The following is a 20,125-nucleotide window of genomic DNA, read 5'->3' as shown; positions in this document are numbered from 1 at the left end:
GCAAGAGTCCAAGGTTCTCTTAACAGGAGACAAGTGTAAACTTTAGAGGCACCAGGAAAAGAGGTAGATAAGCCATTTGAAAATAATAATTTATTGCTTTTTCTCCCAAAACTCTGAATTTACAAAAAAAAAGTTTCTAGACGGCTTATTTCAGACTAAGAATGCAGGAGGTGCAAACCTGGGACACCGTGGTCACTGGTGTTCCCCAGATATGCACTGCTGTCTGAAACAAGCTCCCCTGACTGGTTTCATTGCCTTCTGAGACGCTGCATCCCTTACACACCACCTCACACGACATACTTGGGCCATCAGTCACTCACTGGAATGGTACAGAAATTTGGGGTGGGGGGCTATTATTTTCTTCCCTCCTACTATAAAATGAAATTTCCAGTTCATTTCTGAAAAATAAATTGGTCAATAAATTCATTTTGTTCTGCTTCTACTTTACACAAAGCTTCATATTCAACCCGATACCTGAAAAACAAAATTGTTAGAAGCCCTAAAAATAGATGAAATAAACCATCAACTTAATTCTTCTAAAGAAAAATTATAAGTGATTTCAATGATTCCAAGAAATGGTGTCAGTTCAGAGTGAAGAAGTTAGGGCAGGAAGAGAAAAAACGATGTGCGTGCGAGACCTCAGCCCCGAGGGTCCTCTGCGCACACTGCCCGAACTCCCGCTCTCAAACTACTACACATGGTTTGATATTAATAAACTTCCTTTTTCCTTCCCGTCAAATGAAATTTTATTTTTAAAATCTTCAGATTAGAATGAAAAGTGAAACACTATTCCTGGGAGAGCAAGGATGAAGAAGTAAGGACGAGGTGACCATTAAGAAGGAAACAGCATTGCAACTGAGTCAAGACCTTGCTTTATGTGACTTACCGTTCGAGCTGCATTTTCTTTTCTGCTATTAGTGCTTGGAGTTGCTGCTGTTGGGCTTCTCTCTGCTTTGCTATAGATTTGAGCAAATTCCGAGCACCAATGGCCTAGAAAAACAGTATTGTCCAAGAGAGTCATGGCTTCATTAAAACTATCTTCAGCAAGTCCTCAACTGGGTAAGAGCCACTTAGAGGCTCTCTCACTAGCCAGCAGGGAAAAGCAGCCTCAGAGCTTTGGGAGAAAGGGAAGAGGATTAACCTCATCATTCCAAAGTGAGAATGGGCCTGGAGCTGAGGCCAATCTGGGAGTATCCCGAGTCGCATCAGTGGCCATTTGGTGTACCATGTAGCCTTGTGTCCTCTACCTAGCCATCTACATATTATCTGCAAACCTTCACTTCTTCATTTATAAAATGAGGACAAAACCATCTATTTCAGTGACTAAAGGAAATAATGACTGAAAGTATACTGGCAAATAAAAGTTCAAGAGCAAGTTAATTGGACTAGGAATTGGTTTTGTTTTGTTTTAACTCTATCTCTTTCATCTCTCAAAAAAAAAAAAAATCAGGCCCTGGCCGGTTGGCTCAGTGGTAGAGCGTCGGCCTGGCGTGCAGAAGTCCCGGGTTCAATTCCCGGCCAGGGCACACCGGAGAGGCAGCCATCTGCTTCTCCACTCCTCCCCCTCTCCTTCCTCTCTGTCTCTCTCTTCCCCTCCCGCAGCGAGGCTCCATTGGAGCAAAGATGGCCCGGGCGCTAGGGATGGCTCCTTGGCCTCTGCCCCAGGCGCTAGAGTGGCTCTGGTCGGGACAGAGCGACGCCCAGGATGGGCAGAGCATCGCCCCCTGGTGGGCAGAGCCTCGCCCCCTGGTGGGCGTGCCGGGTGGATCCCGGTCGGGCGCATGCGGGAGTCTGTCTGACTGTCTCTCCCCGTTTCCAGCTTCAGAAAAATACAAAAAAAAAAAACAAACCAGTGTTTTTTTCGCCCAGCCTGTGATGGTGCAGTGGATAAAGCGACCTGGAACGCTGAGATCCAGTACGACCTGGATCACCAGTATGAAACCCTGGGTTTGCCCGGTTAAGGCACATACAACAAGCAAGCAATGAACAACTAAAGTTAAGCACCTATGAGATACTTCTCACTCCTCTACCCCTCTCTGTAAAATAAATAAAATTCTTTAAAAAAAAAATCAGTTTTTTTAATTGAAGTATAATTGACATGTAATTTCAGGTATACAACATAGTGAGTTGATAATTTGTATAGGAAATGTTACTTAAAACACTTATTTTAATTAAAAGAATTCCCCCCACTCCAAATTAAAAGTCAAGAGGACAGAAGGATAACAGGCTAGTGAAGCAGGGTCCCAGGCCAAGATTTAAATAAAACACATGCTGATCTTACCTTCATTTTCTCATTTTCTGCTTCTTTTGCAAGTTGGTCAACAAGCTCAATTAAACCGCCAACTATTTTCTGAAATTGGCCGATTTCTTTGGGGGGGAAAAAGTGTTTTTATTTTCTGTGTCATCACCCTCCCCTCAGCATTCCCTTTCTGCGAAAGGGTAGCACTAACTGCCCTAATTTGTGTCAAAACAATTTTGGTGTCTATTGACCTAAAGTCTGCCACCCTTGGTCTGAACCTAAGATGAGTGGCCAGGTGCCCAGAGCTGGACTGGGGAATACCTGGACCTTGAGTCCCACTGAGCCAGCCAGTTACCTCAGGCTGTGAAGGCTCCTGGTAGGCCCATTCTATGGATGGACCCCATCCCGTTTTTCCAGGAGTGACAGGAGGCACAAAGGGCCACGTTCATGAAAGGACTGCCTCAGAACAGGAATGCTGCCTCTTGACCAGCCACAGGTACACTGTGAAGGATGGGGTGACAGCTATTTGCCTGTGACCATAGCTAATAAAGAGCTCAAAGCATTTAAGTGCCTATTCCCCCACTGCCTTTTTTCCCATATCCTTGGGTGTGGTAGAACCCCATTCTACTGAGGAGTAAACTAAGGCCCAATGAGGTGGGACAACATTAACAGCAATCAGAAGGCAACCAATAAAAGCCATGCTACCTTTCATTAGCAAGCTCTCTCCATAGCCTAGAGTCCCCAGAAGGCTCAGATATCTGTCTGGCTAGATCTGCTCTATACTCACTGCCACTGGACTTGCTTGGCCATTGGTCCAGGAAGTGTCCTGGATATCTCTAGTTAAAAAATGACTCTTCCGCCTGACCAGGCAGTGGCGCAGTGGATAGAACGTCGGACTGGGATGCAGAGGACCCAGGTTCAAGACCCCGAGGTCGCCAGCTTGAGCACAGGCTCATCTGGTTTGAGCAAAAAAAGCCCACCAGCTTGAAACCAAGGTCGCTGGCTCCAGCAAGGGGTTACTCGGTCTGCTGAAGGCCCGCGGTCAAGGCACATATGAGAAAGCAATCAATGAACAACTAAGGTGTTGCAACACGCAATGAAAAACTAATGATTGATGCTTCTCATCTCTCTCTGTTCCTGTCTGTCTGCCCCTGTCTATCCCTCTCTCTGACTCACTTTCTGTCTCTGTAATAAATAAATAAATAAATAAATAAAAATTAAAAAAAAAAATGATTCTTCCCCTCTCCCTCCAAAAAAGACCATGGGGTCTGTTGAGCTGCTTCTAGAGACTCTACTTAATTAATTTTCACTCCCAATACAGACAAGCCTATGACTGAGAACACTATTTCTCCCAAGAAATCAAATCATCAGTATATAATTCTATTTCCCACACCCAAGCCATAGTTCTGTCCCCATGAAGTTTAAGGTTTCTGAGAGCGAAAAAATCAAAGACTGCCTATCTCAAAAAATAACTCCTCTCTATATTCCAGTGTGTTTTGATTGGTGCTCCATGTGGAACTACACGAGAGCATGAGAAGAGGGCAGGTAGGTAAGGTGGGTAGCACATGGGAATTCATAAAGGCCAAACTCAACCTCTAGGGCAGGGGTCCCCAAACTTTTTACACAGAGGGCCAGTTCACTGTCCCTCAGACCGTTGGAGGGCCGCCACATACAGTGCTCCTCTCACTGACCACCAATGAAAGAGGTGCCCCTTCCGGAAGTGCAGCGGGGGGCCAGATAAATGGCCTCAGGGGGCCTCATGCGGCCCGCGGGCCGTAGTTTGGGGATGCCTGCTCTAGGGAGCCAGCAGCTCCACTCTGGCTGGGCCAAGAGCAACAGGTGGGGGCAAGGGTGGGGGTGGGGCACAGCTGGTATAGCTCAAAGCTGAGTGGCAACATGTCTCCCCAAATGAAACTTACTGTCTACAAAGTCCTTGCACTCTTCCTTGAGCTCTGTGGTCTGCTGGGTTACCTCTGGGTCCAACACCCGCAGCTTGTTCAGCTCATCAAAGTACAGCCCTGCTTCACCCAGGATGTCCTTGGCCATAGCTGTAAAGAAACCAACCCCAATCCCTGATCACTTCCCAGCCAACCAAGAACATGCCTGCTTCCAGCCCAGTCCCACTCCTGCCCCCCACATACCAATGCCAAAAACCCAGATGGTCCAAAGGCTTCCCCGTCCCTCTGCGTCCATCTAAGCCTCACCTGTTTCCCTTCCAGCTTCTCTAGAGAAGATCTGCTCTGAAGGAGTGACAGTGGTAGCCAGGAGGAGGTGTGTCATAAGATCAAAGGTCAGGAAAGAATAAAGTCCAGTTGCTTGTCACAGGTATCGTTCACTCAACACATTCTCCTTGAGTGCCTACTACGTGCCAACATTGCTAGGTGCTGGGGGTACAAAGATGAGTGCAACATGGTACCAGCCCTGGAGGAGCACAGTTTAGCTGGAGGGAGACAGACATGTAAACTGAGAAATTATACTGTGTTATGTGCTTTAACAGAATATCACTAAAACGCCAGAGGAGAACAGAGCAGTGAACTTGGGCTGAGGAAGCTGACAACTGAATTAAGTTGTCAGCCATAAGCATCCTTATTTATTCCCAATTATATACTCAAAAGGACATGAAAAAGCTTTTAAATACAGCAAGCACTGTAACAAAAAGTAAAAGAGAAAATCTGAGTCAATTAAAAATTAGCGTTATAAAAATAAGCCACAGGAAGCTGTACACTTGCCTGAACTGGAACCCAAGGTTGGGTCAGTCTCTTTCTAGCAGAAAACACAAAAAGGAATGAACTATCAGCCACAACGTACCAAGTAAGGAAGTCAGGAAAGGCATTTCAAGCAGAGAGAGCAGCATGAACAAGAGCCTGAAGTCCCTGACAGGGCCCGGCCTGCCTAGAAGGTGAGAGGACAGAGCATGGAGCTGGAAGGTCAGAGGGGGCCAGATCAGAAAGGCTCTGTGTGCCTAGCTAAAGAGTTTGGGGTGTTTCTGTAGGCAAGAAAACCAGTCGAGATACCTTCTCCCTTCCCAAACCACCTTGCAATCCTCATCCAAAGGATGCCCTGCCCAAAGGATGTCTTCAGTTATGGGAAGGAAACACTGAAACTCACCCTCATTCTGGCTTAAAAAATAAAAATAAAAGGAGGCAATTCTTAGAATACCCAATGGCTGCTCTACCAATTCCAAAACCCCAGGTGTTCCAAAGGCTACGACCACCTGGCCCTGCGCCAGCCCTTCCCTCTTCTCCCACCTTCCCCTGCTTCCCTTCCAGCTCCCTTGGAGAAGTTGTTTTGAATGGGGTGATTATGGGACTGACGTCCCAGAGCATGAGTACCATAGGAAAATCAATAGTTAAAAAAAATTGAGTCCCACAGTTGCCAGAACTGATTTTCTTTTCTATTAAGTGAGAGGTGGGAGGCAGAGGCAGACTCCCACATGCTGCCTGACGGGGATCCACCTGGCAAGCCCCTACCAGATGATGCTCTGCCCAGCTGGGAGGCAGCTCCATTGCTTGGTAACCAAGCAATTTTAGTGCCTGAGGCCAAGGCCATGGAGCCATACTCAGCTCCAGGGGCCAACTTTGCTTGAACCATTCAAGCAGAGCCTTGGCTGTAGGAGAGGAAGAGAGAGAAATAGAAATGGAGGGGAGGGAGAAGCAGGTGATCGCCTCTCCTGTGTGCTCTGACCAGGAATTGAACCCGGGACTTCCACAGGCTGGGCTGATGTTCTACTGCTGAGCCAACTGGCCACAGCCAGAACTGATTTTCAAGAGGACCAGAAATCCAGATTTATATATGAAATTTGATATTTTTATTTATTTTACAGAAGACAGAGAGAGAGAGAAAGACAGATACGGACAAACAGGAAGGGAAAGCGATGAGAAGCATCAATTCATTGTGGCACCTTAGTTGTTCATTGATTGCTTTCTCCTCTATGTGCCTTGGCCAGGGGGCTACAGCCAAGCTAGTGACCCCTTGCTCAAGCCAGTGACCTTTGGGCTCAAGCCAATAACCATGAGGTCATGTCTATGATTCCATGCTCAGGCCAGCGACCCTGTGCTCAAGCTGATGAGCCCATGCCCAACCTGGCAACTTTGGGGTTTCGAACCTGGGTCTTCTGCATCCCAGGCTGATGCTCTATCCACTGCGCCACTGCCTGGTCAGGCTGGAATCTGATTTTAAAGAAAAATATCTAACTCAAAACTTTATTTATTTTTTATTTATTTATTCATTTTTAGAGAGGAGAGACAGAGAGGGAGAGAGAGGAGAGAGAGACAGAGGAGGGGGGGGAGGAGCAGGAAGCATCAACTCCCATATGTGCCTTGACCAGGTAAGCCCAGGGTTTCGAACTGGCAACCTCAGCATTTCTAGGTGGACACTTCATCCACTGCGCCACCACAGGTCAGGCCTCTAACTCAAAACTTTAAAGTAACTAAAATAATGTAGCCAAGACTATGTGGGCCAACTAATACCTGTCTATAGGCTGTGTTGTATGGCTGTGGCCCAGAGCCTTTGGCCTCCCTGGAATGTACTGAAGTAATAGGCTACCATCTTCTTTTTCAAACACTTTAATCATCCAGAGCTTTCTTACTGTCAGACTTTTTAGAAAGGTATCTACCAATTTGTTACATTTACATATAGTTTAAACATTTAACACCTCCTGGTCGATTATTCAGACCAACTGCTCTAGAAAGCTTCAAGTAATCTCAGGGAGCAAACATCTGCTTCGACTACCACTCCCTTCCCTGAGATCACGCACTCATTCAGAAACATCTACTGAGTCCCTGCTCTGGAGACAGAGCAGTGAAGAAATTGCTTTAATGCTTTAGTTCCTGACCTTAGGACAGGGAGTAAACAGGTAATCACAAACTGGGGTAACAGTATGAGGGAAAGCACAGGGTGCTGAGTGAAGCCACAGCAGGAGGGCATAATTCTTATGGAGGCAGGGGTGTCAACAAACGCCTTCTGCAAAAGTGACACTAAGCAGAGACCTAAAAGATGTCCACAAGTTTGTCAGTGAAGTGGGAAGGAGGCATTCCAGGTAGAAAGCACGTGGGGAGATCCTGAAGCGGTAACAAATTTTTTTTTAATTATTTATTCATTTTAGAGAGGAGAGAGAGAGAGTGAGAGAGAGAGACAGAGGAGAGAGAGACAGGGGGGAGGAGCTGGAAGCATCAACTCCCATATGTGCCTTGACCAGGTAAGCCCAGGGTTTCGAACCGGCGACCTCAGCATTTCCAGGTCGACGCTTTATCCACTGTGCCACCACAGGTCAGGCTCAAGCGGTAACAAATTAAATGCATCCCCGGAAGTGAAAGGTTAGTGTGGCTGAAACCGGTGAGCAAGGGGGAGCGTGGAACAGGATGCTGCTACATGGGGAGGCTACAGCTGGATCAGGAAGGGCTCTGAAAGCTGCAGTTCGGATTTTATCAGAGGGTTAATAGGCAGCCAGTGGATTCTCAACAGAGCGACATAATCGGATTTGTCTTTTGAGAAATCACTCTGACCCAGGATGAACAATAGATGGAGGAAACAAGAGGGTGGGGCTTCTCCTGCTACCTTGTTCATCACTGTAACCCTAGCATCTTCCATGGGGTCTGCACATAATTGGCACTCAGTAATTGTTTGTGGAATGTATGGCTGTGATAACAGCGGAGGTTATTACAGTAACCAAGGCTTAGAGCTAAAGAAAGTGTTCCAATTTTGTAAGTCGAGTTATTAGGACTTAGCAAAGAATTGGCTGTATGTAGTAGGGGGTTTGGAGCTGAGTGAAGGGAAGAGTCAGACGAGATTCCCATCTTTCTGGCTTGAGACAACTGTATGGTTGAATGAGATGGGTAAGACCAGAGAAGGAGTGGAGAGAGGGTTCACAGCCAACTGTTAGATTCTCTCCAACTCCCACCACACACGCGTCTGAGCATCTAAGAAACACCGGGTAGTGCAAGGGCCGGACTGAGCTCCCTGGAGTTGAGGGCGGTGACACTCTCTCTCGGCCCCCGGCTCTCCCAGATCCACACTAGGCACTACGAGCAGGTTCCATCCATGAGGTGTCGCACTGGGTATAAAGTTAGGAAGATCTGGGTGACTGAGCCGCTGTCTTCACTATGTGAACTCCCTGAACTCATCTGAGCCGCAGTTTCTTCATAAGGTTGTTGCGAGCATCAACGCGTAAAGCGCCAGGCCCAGGCTGTGTGTAAAATCACTCCCGAAGAGTCGGGCGGAATTCCCACGTTTCTTTCGGCCTGGACCGCCTTTCCTCGGGGCGCGGGCCTGTCGGGTTCATCTTGCCCCGGGTCTGCCCGCGTCCCCCGACCCGGAGCCACAGCCTACCTTCCTGACCCCGTAGCGGCGGCGCACTGCAGCCCCGGATGATACCCGAAAGGAGCTTCTGTCTTTGGTCCACAGCGGCGGTACTTAGCCGCCTCAGACGCTGCTACGGCTACAAGACCTGTTTACGCATAACGTCACCACTTGACACCGGAAGCACTTACCTTGCCTAACCTGCAGCGCTTTCTGGGAAACAGAAGCCCGAAATGATAGACCGCTGCCTACAAGATCCAGAGGCCTTTGCACCGGCAGAGCTCCCGGAAGTAGCTGTTGGCTCACCGCGGAATATTCTAAAAAGGCTCGTCCCTCTCCCTGATGGGATGCTGGGCATGCCGGGACTTAAAGTCCCAGGCTCTTGCGACCGCCTGGTTGGGCGGCAACTCGAGGCGGAGTCGGTGATCGGAGGATGTGATTTCACAGCCCGGGATTGCTGTTGTCCGGCAGGCGGCCACCACCTAGGGGTATTACGGTGTCGGCCTGCAACCCACTTGAGAGGAGAGGCGCCGCCCAGGAGGGTGAGAATCGGGTCTGCCGATACCCTAACGGATGGATGGGACCCTGGCTGGAGCCCCACCTGGTCCTAGGGAAATGGCGTGGGGACGGCGGAGAGATAGGGTTCAAATCCCCCCTGGGAGTGTCTGTGTTTGTCAGAACTGGTCTTGGTTTCTGTGGTGTAAGGAGGGCTACGAACTGGCGAAGACTCTACACAGGCCACCTTGAATTTCCCCAGACCGTTTGGATGAAGCCTCAGATTTTTACAGCTAGGATTTCTGCTAGATCCGCCCTCTAACCAAGATCGGCTCGCTCCCCACTTTCCAGTTCTCCTGAGTGTAACTGATTTCTGGGTCTTCTTCTTTTAGGACCCCCCCCCCCCACCTCCTTTCACCGCCGTGGTTGTTTGTCCTTTATTCTGCTTAGGTTCCCCTTAGCTTCGCTGAGTGTGACACGGATACGCCCCTAGCTTCAGGCATTCCCAAACAGCCACACACAAAGTCCGGAAGGAAGAGCACTGAAGCCGCCAGTGGAAACTTCATTCTCACTGGAATTACTTTCTGGGCGTCACCTGCCAAAGAATTCCTGGAACCCATTGGTATGGGGCGAATCTGAGCCGACGTCATCCAAGGGGCTCATAGCAATTGCTCTGTAGAAAAGAAATAGATTAACTCTGGATTTGTTTTTCTTTGTTGGCTACAACTTAATTTTTGCATTCTTTTGCTTTGGCAGAATATGTATGTGTGCTTTCTTTGATCCTGGGGAAATTGGAGCTAGATACAAAATATGATATATAGGAATTTGTTAAAACCTGTTAAGGCTGTTAAGGGGTGGATTTATTCCCTTGCGGGCTCAGGAAGGTAAGGTGATCTCATGCCAGTGTTACTTATTGATTGGGCAATCTTCTGGTGAGGGTTCATTCTGTCCTTGAAGCAAATGAGAGTCTCCTGGACAATCCATCAAAGGAATTCTGTACCTTACACAGCAACTGCTCTAGCCCTTAGAAATTCTTCCCAGGGACCTACTTAAATCCTATCAGAGACAATTTTATTATAACAAACCAATATATATTAAATACTTTAAAATATGTAAGGCATTGTGCTAAGTTTGGAGACTGGAGCAGTAAACTTGAGAAAACCAGTGCACTGTTTCTGGGTTCCACTTACAAGATGATGTACAACCGTGAATTTCTCCAGTTGTGATGATTAAATGAAGTAATTCCACTTTTTTTCTGTCTTCATTATCACCACTGTAGTCGAGGGCTTCACCATCTCTTGCTTTAGACTACTGCTTCCTCTGATCCTCCAACTCTATCTCTTAAACCCTTACAATCCATTCTCTGCAGCAGCCAGAGTGATCTTTCCAGAATGTGAATAATTCAGATTATATCAGTCCCCTGCTTAAAACGCTCTATCGATACCCATTGCAGTTGGTATAAAATCCGAACTCTTCAGTGTGATCTGGTCTTCCCTTCTTTCTCTGCAGCCACTAGAGTCTTATCTCTGTTCCTAAAACATGTATAACTGATATTTTGGCATTTACATTTCCATCTGTCTAGAATACTCTTTCAGAACTGAGCTGGAATGTCATCTTCCCAAAGAGGCTCTCCCTGGTCCCCTATCTAAATTAGCGCCTCTCCCTAGTTACTTAATCACTGTTTTATTATCTTTTTAACAAGATTTTATTTATTGATTTTAGAGAGAGGAGAGAAAGAGAGAAGGCTGGAGGAGAGCAGGAAGCATCAACTCATAGTAGTTGCTTCTCATATGTGCCTTGACCAGGCCAGTCCCGGGTTTCAAACCAGCGACCTCAGCATTCCAGGTTGAAGCTCTATCCACTGCGCCACCACAGGTCAAGCTGTTTTATTATCTTTATTGCATTTCTCACTTATGGAATTACCTGCTTATTTGTTTTCTTGTTGTATGTACCTACCAATGAGAATGCAGGCTTCATGAGGTCATGCCTTGTTCTCTTCTGGCACATAGCAGGGGCAATAACATTGTGATGATTTAAAATCCTTGAAGACAAGGATGATATCTTTTCATCTCTCTATCCCTACTTCTTAACGTATTAGGCATTCAGTATTGTTTTATTACTGAATGAATTAACTGAGCCAATAAATATTAAATGCCTGGAATATACACTGCTCACCAAAATTAGGGGGTCAGGGGATGTGCAGATACTCCAGTACTTTCAGCCTTTTGTACAGTGCATTTTCACCAATAAAATAAAAGTTGGTTTGGCATCTCATTAGCATAATTAAACAACTTTCTTGTCATTTGCTTTTCTGATGTTCTTAATGAAAAAAATCAAATGCTTTTTTTTATCACTTCATATTCATTTTGAAATATCTCATAGTTTTTGTGAGCAGTATAGTGAATACTTGCTATTTTTTTTTCTTTAGTGAGTGGATTATAATGATTCTTTAGAAAATCAACCTAAATCACAAGGAGTGACCTGGCTTTGCTCTCCTTTGCTTTCCTTGCTCCTCCCTCCCGTAAACTATTAACATTTCAGTGTCCAAATCATTTGATTGACTTTAGGTTTATCATCTGGTCTTTTCTAGCCCTTTCTTCCCATTTTTTTTTAAAGACTTTATTTCTTTATTTTACAGGGGTTGGGGGAACAAGAAGTATCAACTTATAGTTGTTTCACTTTTTTTTTTTTTTTTTTGCAACAGAGAGAGACAGATAGAGACAGACAGGAAGGGAGAGAGATGAGAAGCATCAATTCTTTGTTGTGGCCCCTTAGCTGTTCACTGATTGCTTTCTCATATGTGCTTTCACCCGGGGTCTACAGCTGAGCCAGTGACCCCTTGCTCAAGCCAGCTACCAAAGGGTTTCAAACCTGGGTCCTCTGCGTCCCAGTCTGACACTCTATCCACTGCGCCACTGCCTGGTCAGGCATAGTTGCCTCACTTTAGTTTTTCAATTTTTTTTTTCTACTTTCCAAGTGAGAGGAGGGGAGACAGAGAGACATTCCCACATGCGCCCCAACTGGTATCCATCTGGCAGACCCCGTCTGGGGCCAATTCTCTGTCCATCTGGCATCATATTCACAACCCAGCTATTTTTTTAGTGCCTGAGCTAGAGGCTCCATGGAGCCATCCTCAGCACTCAGGGCTGATACACTTGAACCAATTGAGCCATGGCTGTGGGAGGGGAAGAGAGAGAAACAGGTGGTCATGTCTCCTGTGTGCCCTGACCAGGAATTGAACCTGGGACATCCACATGCCAGGCTGATGCTCTACCACTGAGCCAGCTGGCCAGGGCTTAGTTGGTCATTGACTGCTTGTCATAGGTGCCTTGACCGGGCAAGCCCAAGGTTTTAAACCAGCGACCTCAGCATTCCACGTTGGTGCTCTCTCCACTGCCCCACCACAGGTCAGGCTCTTCTCATTCTTGCTGGGAGGAAAGAGTAAGAGATAGGGCTGGACCCCCTCTCAGGAAAAAGAAGTGAAAATAGCCATCCTGTAGTTGTTCAGTCCTGAAAAATGGTGACCATTTCAGGAACTTAAGATAGGGGTGGTACCAAGAGAAGGGAAGGTCAGGAAACCTCGGCTGGAGCCAGGGTCACCTCTGCCAAGAACACTGGCTGGCTCCTTCCATCCTGGCTAATCTCATGCTCTCCTGAGCTGCTTTTACTTGCCTTCCTGAAGCCAGATTCTGAGTGGTACTGAAAGTAAGCACTGGTGCAGGCTGGAATCTTTTGAAAGGAAGTGCATCCTGTCCCTCAAGCTCCTGGGAAACTCCTAGGCTGGCTGGGCTCCCAGTAGGTTTGGCTGGAAGTCTTGGAGCTGAGAAACTTGAGAAGAAAATAAGTGGAATCTGACTGGTAGTTTCTGAGGGTGAGGACTCTTGCTTTTCCCAGTCTGTTCCTCTGGCTCCAAGGACTTGCTTGTCCTCTTTGCCACCCAGAGCTGAGTCTCAAGGGGGCTTGTGAAGCAACCAGCTCTGGGCTCTGAGAGACTATGCTTTCAGACCTGGTTCCTGGTACCATAAAGAATGGCAGGAGCGTCTTTCTTACCGTTGCCTAGGGCTGTCGCCTCTGCCAGGGATCTAGGGCTTATTAAGGAGAGAATGACTGGATGGTCATTGTTGCTTCTTCTGTCCCCTTGTTGAGGGCTCTCCCCTGCTGACTCTTACCTTCTCTCCCATCTGCTCACAGCATTGAGAGTATGAGGCTCTCGCCTCCACTGGCCACTCGTTCGTGACCCTTCCACCACGGCGGAACCTTCCAAGCCCACCTCCTGCCGTGTGGTGATCTACCTGAAGCGGCAGATGTCGGGGGATACCTGTCTGTGCCCAGCCTCAGGGGACAAGCCCAAGCTAAGCGGCTTCAAGGGAGGAAGCCTGGGCAACAAATACGTCCAGCTCAATGTGGGTGGTTCCCTGTACTACACCACAGTGCGGGCACTAACCCGACACGACACCATGCTCAAGGCCATGTTCAGTGGGCGCATGGAGGTGCTGACTGACAAAGAAGGTGAGGTCTCAGGGCTTGTTGGGCGAGGTGGGGAGGGAAGGAGGAGTTCCTGGGGATGTGACTTCAGGGCCGGGCTTAAGCCTGGCAGATCTAGAGCCTGGGTTCACTTTTCCAGTTTACTAGTACAGGACTCCACATAGAGTCCTGAGTTGAGCTTCAGAATTCTTTGAAATTGTACATAGACAGTTGTGTGTTTACCCATTTTTCAGGGAGTCTATTCATACTTTTGTTTTTACTCACGTAGGACTAGATTCTTGTAAGAATCATGACCGTAGTGACTGGGCAGTGGGCAGAAAGCAAGCGGGGCCTGTGGTTTCTGTGTTATCAGGAGGCGGGCCTGAGCATTCCTGAGCTTAGACCTCTGTGGGTCGCCACAGAGCCTGGAAGGCCTGTCTGTCCCACGCTATGTGCCAGTTCTTGGTTTCAAGGAAGAGGCGTGAAGAGCACCATGGACCTAAGAGCTGAGGTTCTGTTCTGTCTTCTGTTACCCTGTGCTGTGGGCTCTGTGTTCATGTGCTGTTTGCCACCTGTCACCAGGCACATCAGGCGGCCTTTGCTACTGTATGCTCCGGAGGTATCTGGAGGCAAACAGTAACCCTCTGGGGACCATCTAAATCCCTAGGCTGGATCCTTATAGACCGATGTGGAAAACATTTTGGCACTATTTTGAATTACCTCCGCGATGACACCATCATCCTCCCTCAGAACCGTCAAGAAATCAAGGAATTGATGGCTGAAGCAAAATATTACCTCATTCAGGGGCTGGTGAACCTGTGCCAGACTGCCCTGCAGGTACAGTGGGGCTGGTTGGTAAGGCTGGGAGTTGCCTCCCTCCAGTGGCATAGGGTCCAGTTCCTGGAAAGCTGTGTGGCAGGCACGGTTGCTTAGTCCAAACCTAGCTATATAACCAGGTGTTGCCCAAGCTGAGCAAGTGAGCAGCCAGTCAGCTTGTCAGGTGAGGGACTAGGCCCTGCTTCTAGTTAACAGCCTAGCTAGGTGGATGGTAGGTTTTCCAGAAATGGGCGTCTGCACGCCAGCTGGCAGTTTCTGTCACCAGGGGCCTCCAGATCTCTGTCCAGTGCCTCCACAAGCAGGCGGGCCATGGGGAGGGGCTGTGGCGGCTCCTGGGAAAAGCCTGGCTGAGCCCGGCAGACAGGATCTCAAAAAGGATGTGCGTGTGTCACACAGGACAAGAAGGACTCCTACCAGCCTGTATGCAATATCCCTATCATTACATCCCTGAAGGAGGAGGAGAAGCTCATTGAATCTTCCACCAAGGTACGGGGATTCCTGAGGGATTCCGGGCCCCCGCCGGGCCCGGCTCTCACACTCTCCTCTCTCACAGCCCGTGGTGAAGCTGCTGTACAACAGAAGCAACAACAAGTACTCCTACACCAGGTAGGGTGGGAATCGGTGGGGTGGGCAGGGGGTCTCGGGAAGGGCTGCAGAAGCAGCTGGAAGTGCTGAGCAGCCAGAGTGGAAGTTTGGCAGCAGACCCAAGGGAAGCAGCCTGCACTCCTGGCGTGCTCGGCATGCGTCTGCGTCTTAGGAGGGAAGAAAAGAGGAGAAAGGAAATCAGGGCAGAGGTATTTGGAACTGGTGCAGGGTTCTGGCGAGGATATTGACAAGACTGAACATGTGACACCCTCTTAACATATGTTATGTCTGGCAGCGACCCAGGTGTTTTCCCAGCATTATCTTGTGGGGTGGAGGAGGGGCGCTGAGAAGCCAATGAGCTGGAATTCCTCCTAAGCCAGCCTTTGTCCTAGGCTAGTTTCCCGCTTGCCTCCCAGTGTCCTCCCAACAGGTCAGTTAGGTCTATGCAGGAGGCTGCAGGCTCAGAGTCCCAAACCGTCCCACTGACTCTGTGGATAGACACGTACCAGTGTTACCCTTACAGCAAAGGAAAGACTCCTGCCGTGGTCGCAGTAGCCTCCTTGCATCTGGGCATAATGAGAGCAGGCCTCCCTCCTCCAGTTCTCTCTGCTTTAACTTAAAACCATTGCAACTCCTTTTCCACACAGGCCCCCAAACCTAAGACAGTCCCCAGTATCCTGTCCCCTCTGGCACCTTGACTTTTCCTCATTTCTGCATGTTAGCGGAGGGGCGGGGAAAGCCCAGCTAGTCCCCTGCCTGTGCGGGAACTCATTCCCAGGCCTGCTGGCCCTCCTGGGTTTTTCAGCAATTCCGATGACCACCTACTGAAAAACATCGAGCTGTTTGACAAGCTCTCCCTGCGCTTTAACGGTCGTGTGCTCTTCATCAAGGATGTCATTGGCGATGAGATCTGCTGCTGGTCATTCTATGGCCAGGGCCGTAAGCTGGCAGAGGTGTGCTGCACCTCCATTGTGTATGCCACGGAGAAGAAGCAGACCAAGGTACGGGGGCTTCCCTCTGCATGGTGGAGGCAGGACATGCACTACGGAGTGGGAGGGGCATCCGTTTTGCTCTCAGTTTTTCTCAAACTCGTGCGGTGATGCTGGGCAAGGATAAAAGCCAGTGCAAGGGGTTTGGGGAATAGCACGGAACTATTTGTTCCAGTCAGCTGAGAGGCAGGGTCTGTTGGGAAGGGAACAGCTGGTGCGGTGGGAAGGACCGGGTTTTTGGAATGCCCAGTTCAGGTTTGAATTCTGACTTTGGATAAGCCATTTAAACCATCTGGGCCTCAGTTTCCTCATTTGCAAACAGGGGAATGATAGTGCAGATTTAACAGCTATTATAAAAATGAGACTCTCCTTAAGAGAAGCAGTGCCTAGCGGAAGTAGCTGTTCCAACCTTTTCTCAGGCCCCCTGCAAGTTGGGTGTCCCTGCCCAATCGGCTTAGCCTCTGCAGTAACAACAGAGTGCCAGGTGCATGTGAGGGATTTGTTAGGTGATAGTTAACATAAACTCAGCTAACTCCCCCCTTCCCAAGCTGCAAGTGGTCTGTGTCTCCCCAGGAGACCGGAGGAGAGTAGCTGCCCACCGTGAGTTTTCCGGAGGCAGCAGGCTTTGCTGGGTGGACAGGCAGCTCATCTGGGGGAGAGTGGTGTGTGTGTGAAGGGCTCAAAGCAGCCAAGCTCGCCTGTTACCTTCTTGGCCCCCAGACTACTGTAATGCCTGCAGCTGGGTGGTCTAAGGGTCAGGGAAGGATAGCTTAAGGAGGGGGCCCTGCTTCCTACCGTCAGTTTTTGGGGTGGGAGCTCCCGTGTGCACATATCGATGGAGTCAGGACTCAGGGGCAGGTCTGTGTGGGCTGGTTACACTGTGGAAGTGGCAACAGCACCTGTTACCTTCCTAAGTGCTTTCTCCTTCATGAACTTTTTGACTCCACACACCACATCTGTGAGAGGCAGGGCTAGAGCTACTCTCCCCATTTGGTAGATGAGAGAACAGAAGCTCAAAATGAAACAAGTTAGGCTTGAATTCAGGTACCTTGAATGTCATCCCTATCCATCTAATGTTTACAAGAATTCTCTGAGGTAGTTACTCATCATGAATTTACATAGGTGGAAACTGAGGCACAGCAAGGTTAAGCCCAAGTCCCCACAGCTATTAAGTACAAGAGCTCTTTGCACTAGTATGTGTACCGAGGCCTATCCAAACACCAAGGCCCTAACCTCTGCACACACTAGGCCATTGGTCTGTGACCTGGTAGGACATTAGGGTGCTAATCTTCTGCACCCTTATGTGCATAGAGTACATCTCATACCCCTTCAGAGGGAGGCCTGCCCTTGGCCTCCTGAGACAGAAAGCCAGTTGTCTCCTGAGAGTTCAGGATGCCTTATGAACCAGCATAGGGTCAGGCGCCCAGCATGCTCCCTTTTCAGTCAGACCTCTTGTCTCTCTCACCCTAGGTGGAATTTCCAGAGGCCCGAATCTATGAGGAGACACTCAACGTCTTACTCTATGAAACCCCCCGAGTCCCCGACAATTCCTTGTTGGAGGCTACAAGCCGCAGCCGTAGCCAGGCCTCCCCCAGTGAAGATGAGGAGACCTTTGAACTGCGGGACCGTGTTCGCCGCATCCATGTCAAGCGCTACAGCACTTACGATGACCGGCAGCTCGGCCACCAGTCTGCCCATCGTGACTGACAAGACCCTCAGGGAGTCAGGGCATGGGACATCCTGACTCCCCCTGCTGTAGAACCTCGCCCCATTGGCCACCCCACGCTGCTGCTGGCTGGGTCTCTGCTCCAGCTCGCAGAGGCATGACTGGCCCTGCCTGGGAGGTCAGAGGGCCCGAGTGGGGGGGAGGGGTGGACCACATTCCTTTGCTCTGCTCAAGGAGCACTTCAAGAGGACTGAGGCCTGGCCCTTACTCAGCATCTTCCTTCCAGTCTGATAGGAAGCTCCTTCTGCCCCCAGGGTGAGTGGCTTAATCTGTCCACCTCCTGCTAAGAACATTCCCCTTGGCCTTTTGCTGAATGCCCCTTTGCTCTATTGTAGGGCTACTTTGAGGCCGTAGCTGAAGCCCATGGGGAATAGGGTCATTCTGTGGAGAAGAGGCAGCTGGTGCTGTGGAGGCCGTTTCCTAGAATGTAGGGCTCCTTTTTTCCTGAGGTGTTTAACAAACACAGACTTAAAGAGGTTTTAAAAAATATTCTAGGAAATGGATAGTCATAGGTCTAATAATGAGGGGACTGGGTATTCCTGCTGCCCCTCCAGGATGCCAAAACCCTGAGTAAGGCAGAACCCTGGGCCCATCTCAACGCCTTTGGTGTATTTCTTTAAAGCACTTTGTAGTTTTGTTCAGAAGATTTGTATTCTTCCCTGACCCATATTGTCTTTTTCTGACTCTGATCCCCTCTTCCCTGCAGAATCAATCTGGAGGGGGGAGGTAAAAGAAGCAATAAAAACACTGACCAGTTTTGGCTTTGGCAGGCTGGCCAAGCAGCCTGCCCAGACAGCTGCTTGGAAGAATATGTAAGTTGGGACCTGTGGTCCTAATAACGCCCCTCTGAGAAGGGACCTTTTACTCCAACATCTTAAAGTCATATAACTGGCTCCTTGGGTGTAATATGACTGCTCTTTTTTTGTTCTCTTGCCCTCAGCTACAAGGCATGCTGTCCTTACTGTAAAGCCAAAAATCCATTTTAGAGGTCAGGAGTACAGCAGAAAGGCTTTGGAGCCAGTGGGCACTGGGCACAGAGGCCTATATTCTTGGCAGCCCTGTGCAGAGATGGGGTATGGTTGGCCATACATCCCTTCTCCCTCGTCCATGCTCGATTTTGTGTCTTGGCTGGGGATGGTCCTTTCCAGGGTGAGTCTCTAAACATAGGATTATGTAAGTAGCATAAGCCCCTCGAAAGGTTTTTTCATTTCTTGTGGGGTAACTTGGCTCCAGCTCTTAGGTGAGGATGTAAGTTCTTTTAAGGGCTTTGGTTTTCATTCCCTTCTGTCTGGCTTGGCCCTTGCAAGGATGCTTATCTGAATTCTTTTCCGAAGGAATGCCATCAGAAAGGGAATGTTCAGCCAACTCAACAAATAACAAAGCAGCATAGCCACTTAGCACTATCCATTCATTCAGGAAGGGACATAGGTTATCAAGTTCATCTGTCTCAACTACTCTTAAATAAGCCCCTAAGTGGCTGTTCATGGCTGACTCGCAGAGCCTATGGGCAAATGCCAGGCCAGGGTTAACAGATGTTCAACAAGGACCTGAAATGATGGGGAAGGAGAAATGTGACTCTAATCAGGAATTTTACACTTGTCACAGCCTTGAATGTAGAAGGACTTTTAGGTGACCCTGGTGGTCAGCTATAAACAGTTCTAACCCTCAGTAAAGTAACAAGATGAAGACAAACCCATTTCTTTGGCCAGATTCTGGCGTTGGCTTTGTGCCTTTCTCACAGAGCCTGGAATAATTCTGAGGCCACTGGCCTACTTCCTCAGCTGCCCTCCTGAAGCCCTTTAACACTCAAAGCCCCATCTCCCCCAGTGAAGTTTCTTAATGACTGTCCTTTGACCTTCCCAGCTCCCGGAGCCTCCTTCCTGCTCTGACATTCAGACCCCCTGCAGTCTCCGTGGTGACTAGTCTTCCTGGGAAAGCACAATAGTCTAGGACCCAAGACACTTGCTCTGACTGAAAACAGCTCCTTGTTGTTAAGAAAAATACTAACATTGAGCTCACTGAAGTAATCTTAGCTTTTTAAATCAGACTTTGTGGCTTAAGGGCTTGGAGAATTTTGAGTTTCCCAGCCCCATTCAGAAAACAACTCTTGATTGTATGAATTGTTCAACTTTGAGCAGCCCAGGGGAAAAGTAAACAAAAAGTGTGGATGAACAAACTTTTCATCACTTTCTCAGAAAACTGGAAACCTGCTGTTAAGGACAGGTACCAGTACCAGGTTTTATTCAGTTTGCTATCTGATCAAGATCTGCCTAAACTTCTCCTTTATCACAGAAGTAAAATGCTTTGTTGTTCCTTCCGCACAGGTGATGGAAACAAACACTAATTTCTAATAAAACTGTTACACCGCAGTGGTGCAGAGCTGTACTTCCAGTGAGTACAGCTTGGTCAGCTCGTTGCTGTGGATGTAGTTCTTGTATTTGTGTTCGCCACCTGCCCTTTTGTTCTCGATGGGTCATACATCCAATTGCACTC

The 20,125-nt window shown here is 48.6% G+C and overlaps 2 protein-coding genes across 4 annotated transcripts; one reads left to right on the top strand and one right to left on the bottom strand.

Annotated features, from left to right (window-relative positions):
- Positions 1–68: 68 nt before the first annotated feature.
- Positions 69–8,723, bottom strand: IFT20 (intraflagellar transport 20). Of its 2 annotated transcripts, XM_066363730.1 has the most exons (6): positions 8,567–8,717; positions 4,444–4,679; positions 4,159–4,287; positions 2,282–2,367; positions 887–990; positions 69–474 (listed from the first exon to the last, which is right to left on the bottom strand). In XM_066363730.1, the coding sequence occupies exons 2-6, from the start codon at positions 4,517–4,519 to the stop codon at positions 393–395; spliced, it is 477 nt and encodes a 158-aa protein (XP_066219827.1). In that variant the 5' UTR covers positions 4,520–4,679; positions 8,567–8,717; the 3' UTR covers positions 69–392. The 2 variants fall into 2 exon arrangements, with proteins under 2 accessions (XP_066219827.1, XP_066219828.1); XM_066363731.1 differs by lacking the exon at positions 4,444–4,679 and having other exon boundaries at positions 8,567–8,723.
- A 190-nt stretch (positions 8,724–8,913) lies between these two features.
- TNFAIP1 (TNF alpha induced protein 1) lies at positions 8,914–20,030 on the top strand. 2 transcript variants are annotated; one of them, XM_066363727.1, is made up of 8 exons: positions 8,914–9,078; positions 10,754–10,906; positions 13,223–13,540; positions 14,163–14,332; positions 14,729–14,818; positions 14,886–14,938; positions 15,723–15,918; positions 17,377–20,030. In XM_066363727.1, the coding sequence occupies exons 3-8, from the start codon at positions 13,336–13,338 to the stop codon at positions 17,611–17,613; spliced, it is 951 nt and encodes a 316-aa protein (XP_066219824.1). In that variant the 5' UTR covers positions 8,914–9,078; positions 10,754–10,906; positions 13,223–13,335; the 3' UTR covers positions 17,614–20,030. The 2 variants fall into 2 exon arrangements, with proteins under 2 accessions (XP_066219824.1, XP_066219825.1); XM_066363728.1 differs by lacking the exon at positions 10,754–10,906.
- The last annotated feature ends 95 nt before the right edge of the window (positions 20,031–20,125 follow it).

This window comes from Saccopteryx leptura, chromosome 2 (assembly GCF_036850995.1).
Source record: "Saccopteryx leptura isolate mSacLep1 chromosome 2, mSacLep1_pri_phased_curated, whole genome shotgun sequence".
In the NCBI taxonomy this organism is placed as follows: Eukaryota; Metazoa; Chordata; class Mammalia; order Chiroptera; family Emballonuridae; genus Saccopteryx; species Saccopteryx leptura.
The sequence above is the reverse complement of the archived record's forward strand: the minus strand, read 5'-3'. Positions and strand labels throughout refer to the sequence as shown.

Excerpts from the sequence above, each read along its gene's own strand:
- IFT20 (XM_066363730.1), bottom strand. The coding sequence starts at position 4,519 with ATGACACACCTCCTCCTGGCTACCACTGTCACTCCTTCAGAGCAGATC. Across the intron at positions 2,368-4,158 it reads GTGCAAGGACTTTGTAGACA|AAATCGGCCAATTTCAGAAA; the intron begins GTAAGTTTCATT and ends TCCCCCCCAAAG. Across the intron at positions 991-2,281 it reads CAGAAAATGAGAAAATGAAG|GCCATTGGTGCTCGGAATTT; the intron begins GTAAGATCAGCA and ends CTGTTTTTCTAG.
- TNFAIP1 (XM_066363728.1), top strand. The coding sequence starts at position 13,336 with ATGTCGGGGGATACCTGTCTGTGCCCAGCCTCAGGGGACAAGCCCAAG. Across the intron at positions 14,939-15,722 it reads AACAAGTACTCCTACACCAG|CAATTCCGATGACCACCTAC; the intron begins GTAGGGTGGGAA and ends TGGGTTTTTCAG. Across the intron at positions 15,919-17,376 it reads CGGAGAAGAAGCAGACCAAG|GTGGAATTTCCAGAGGCCCG; the intron begins GTACGGGGGCTT and ends CTCTCACCCTAG.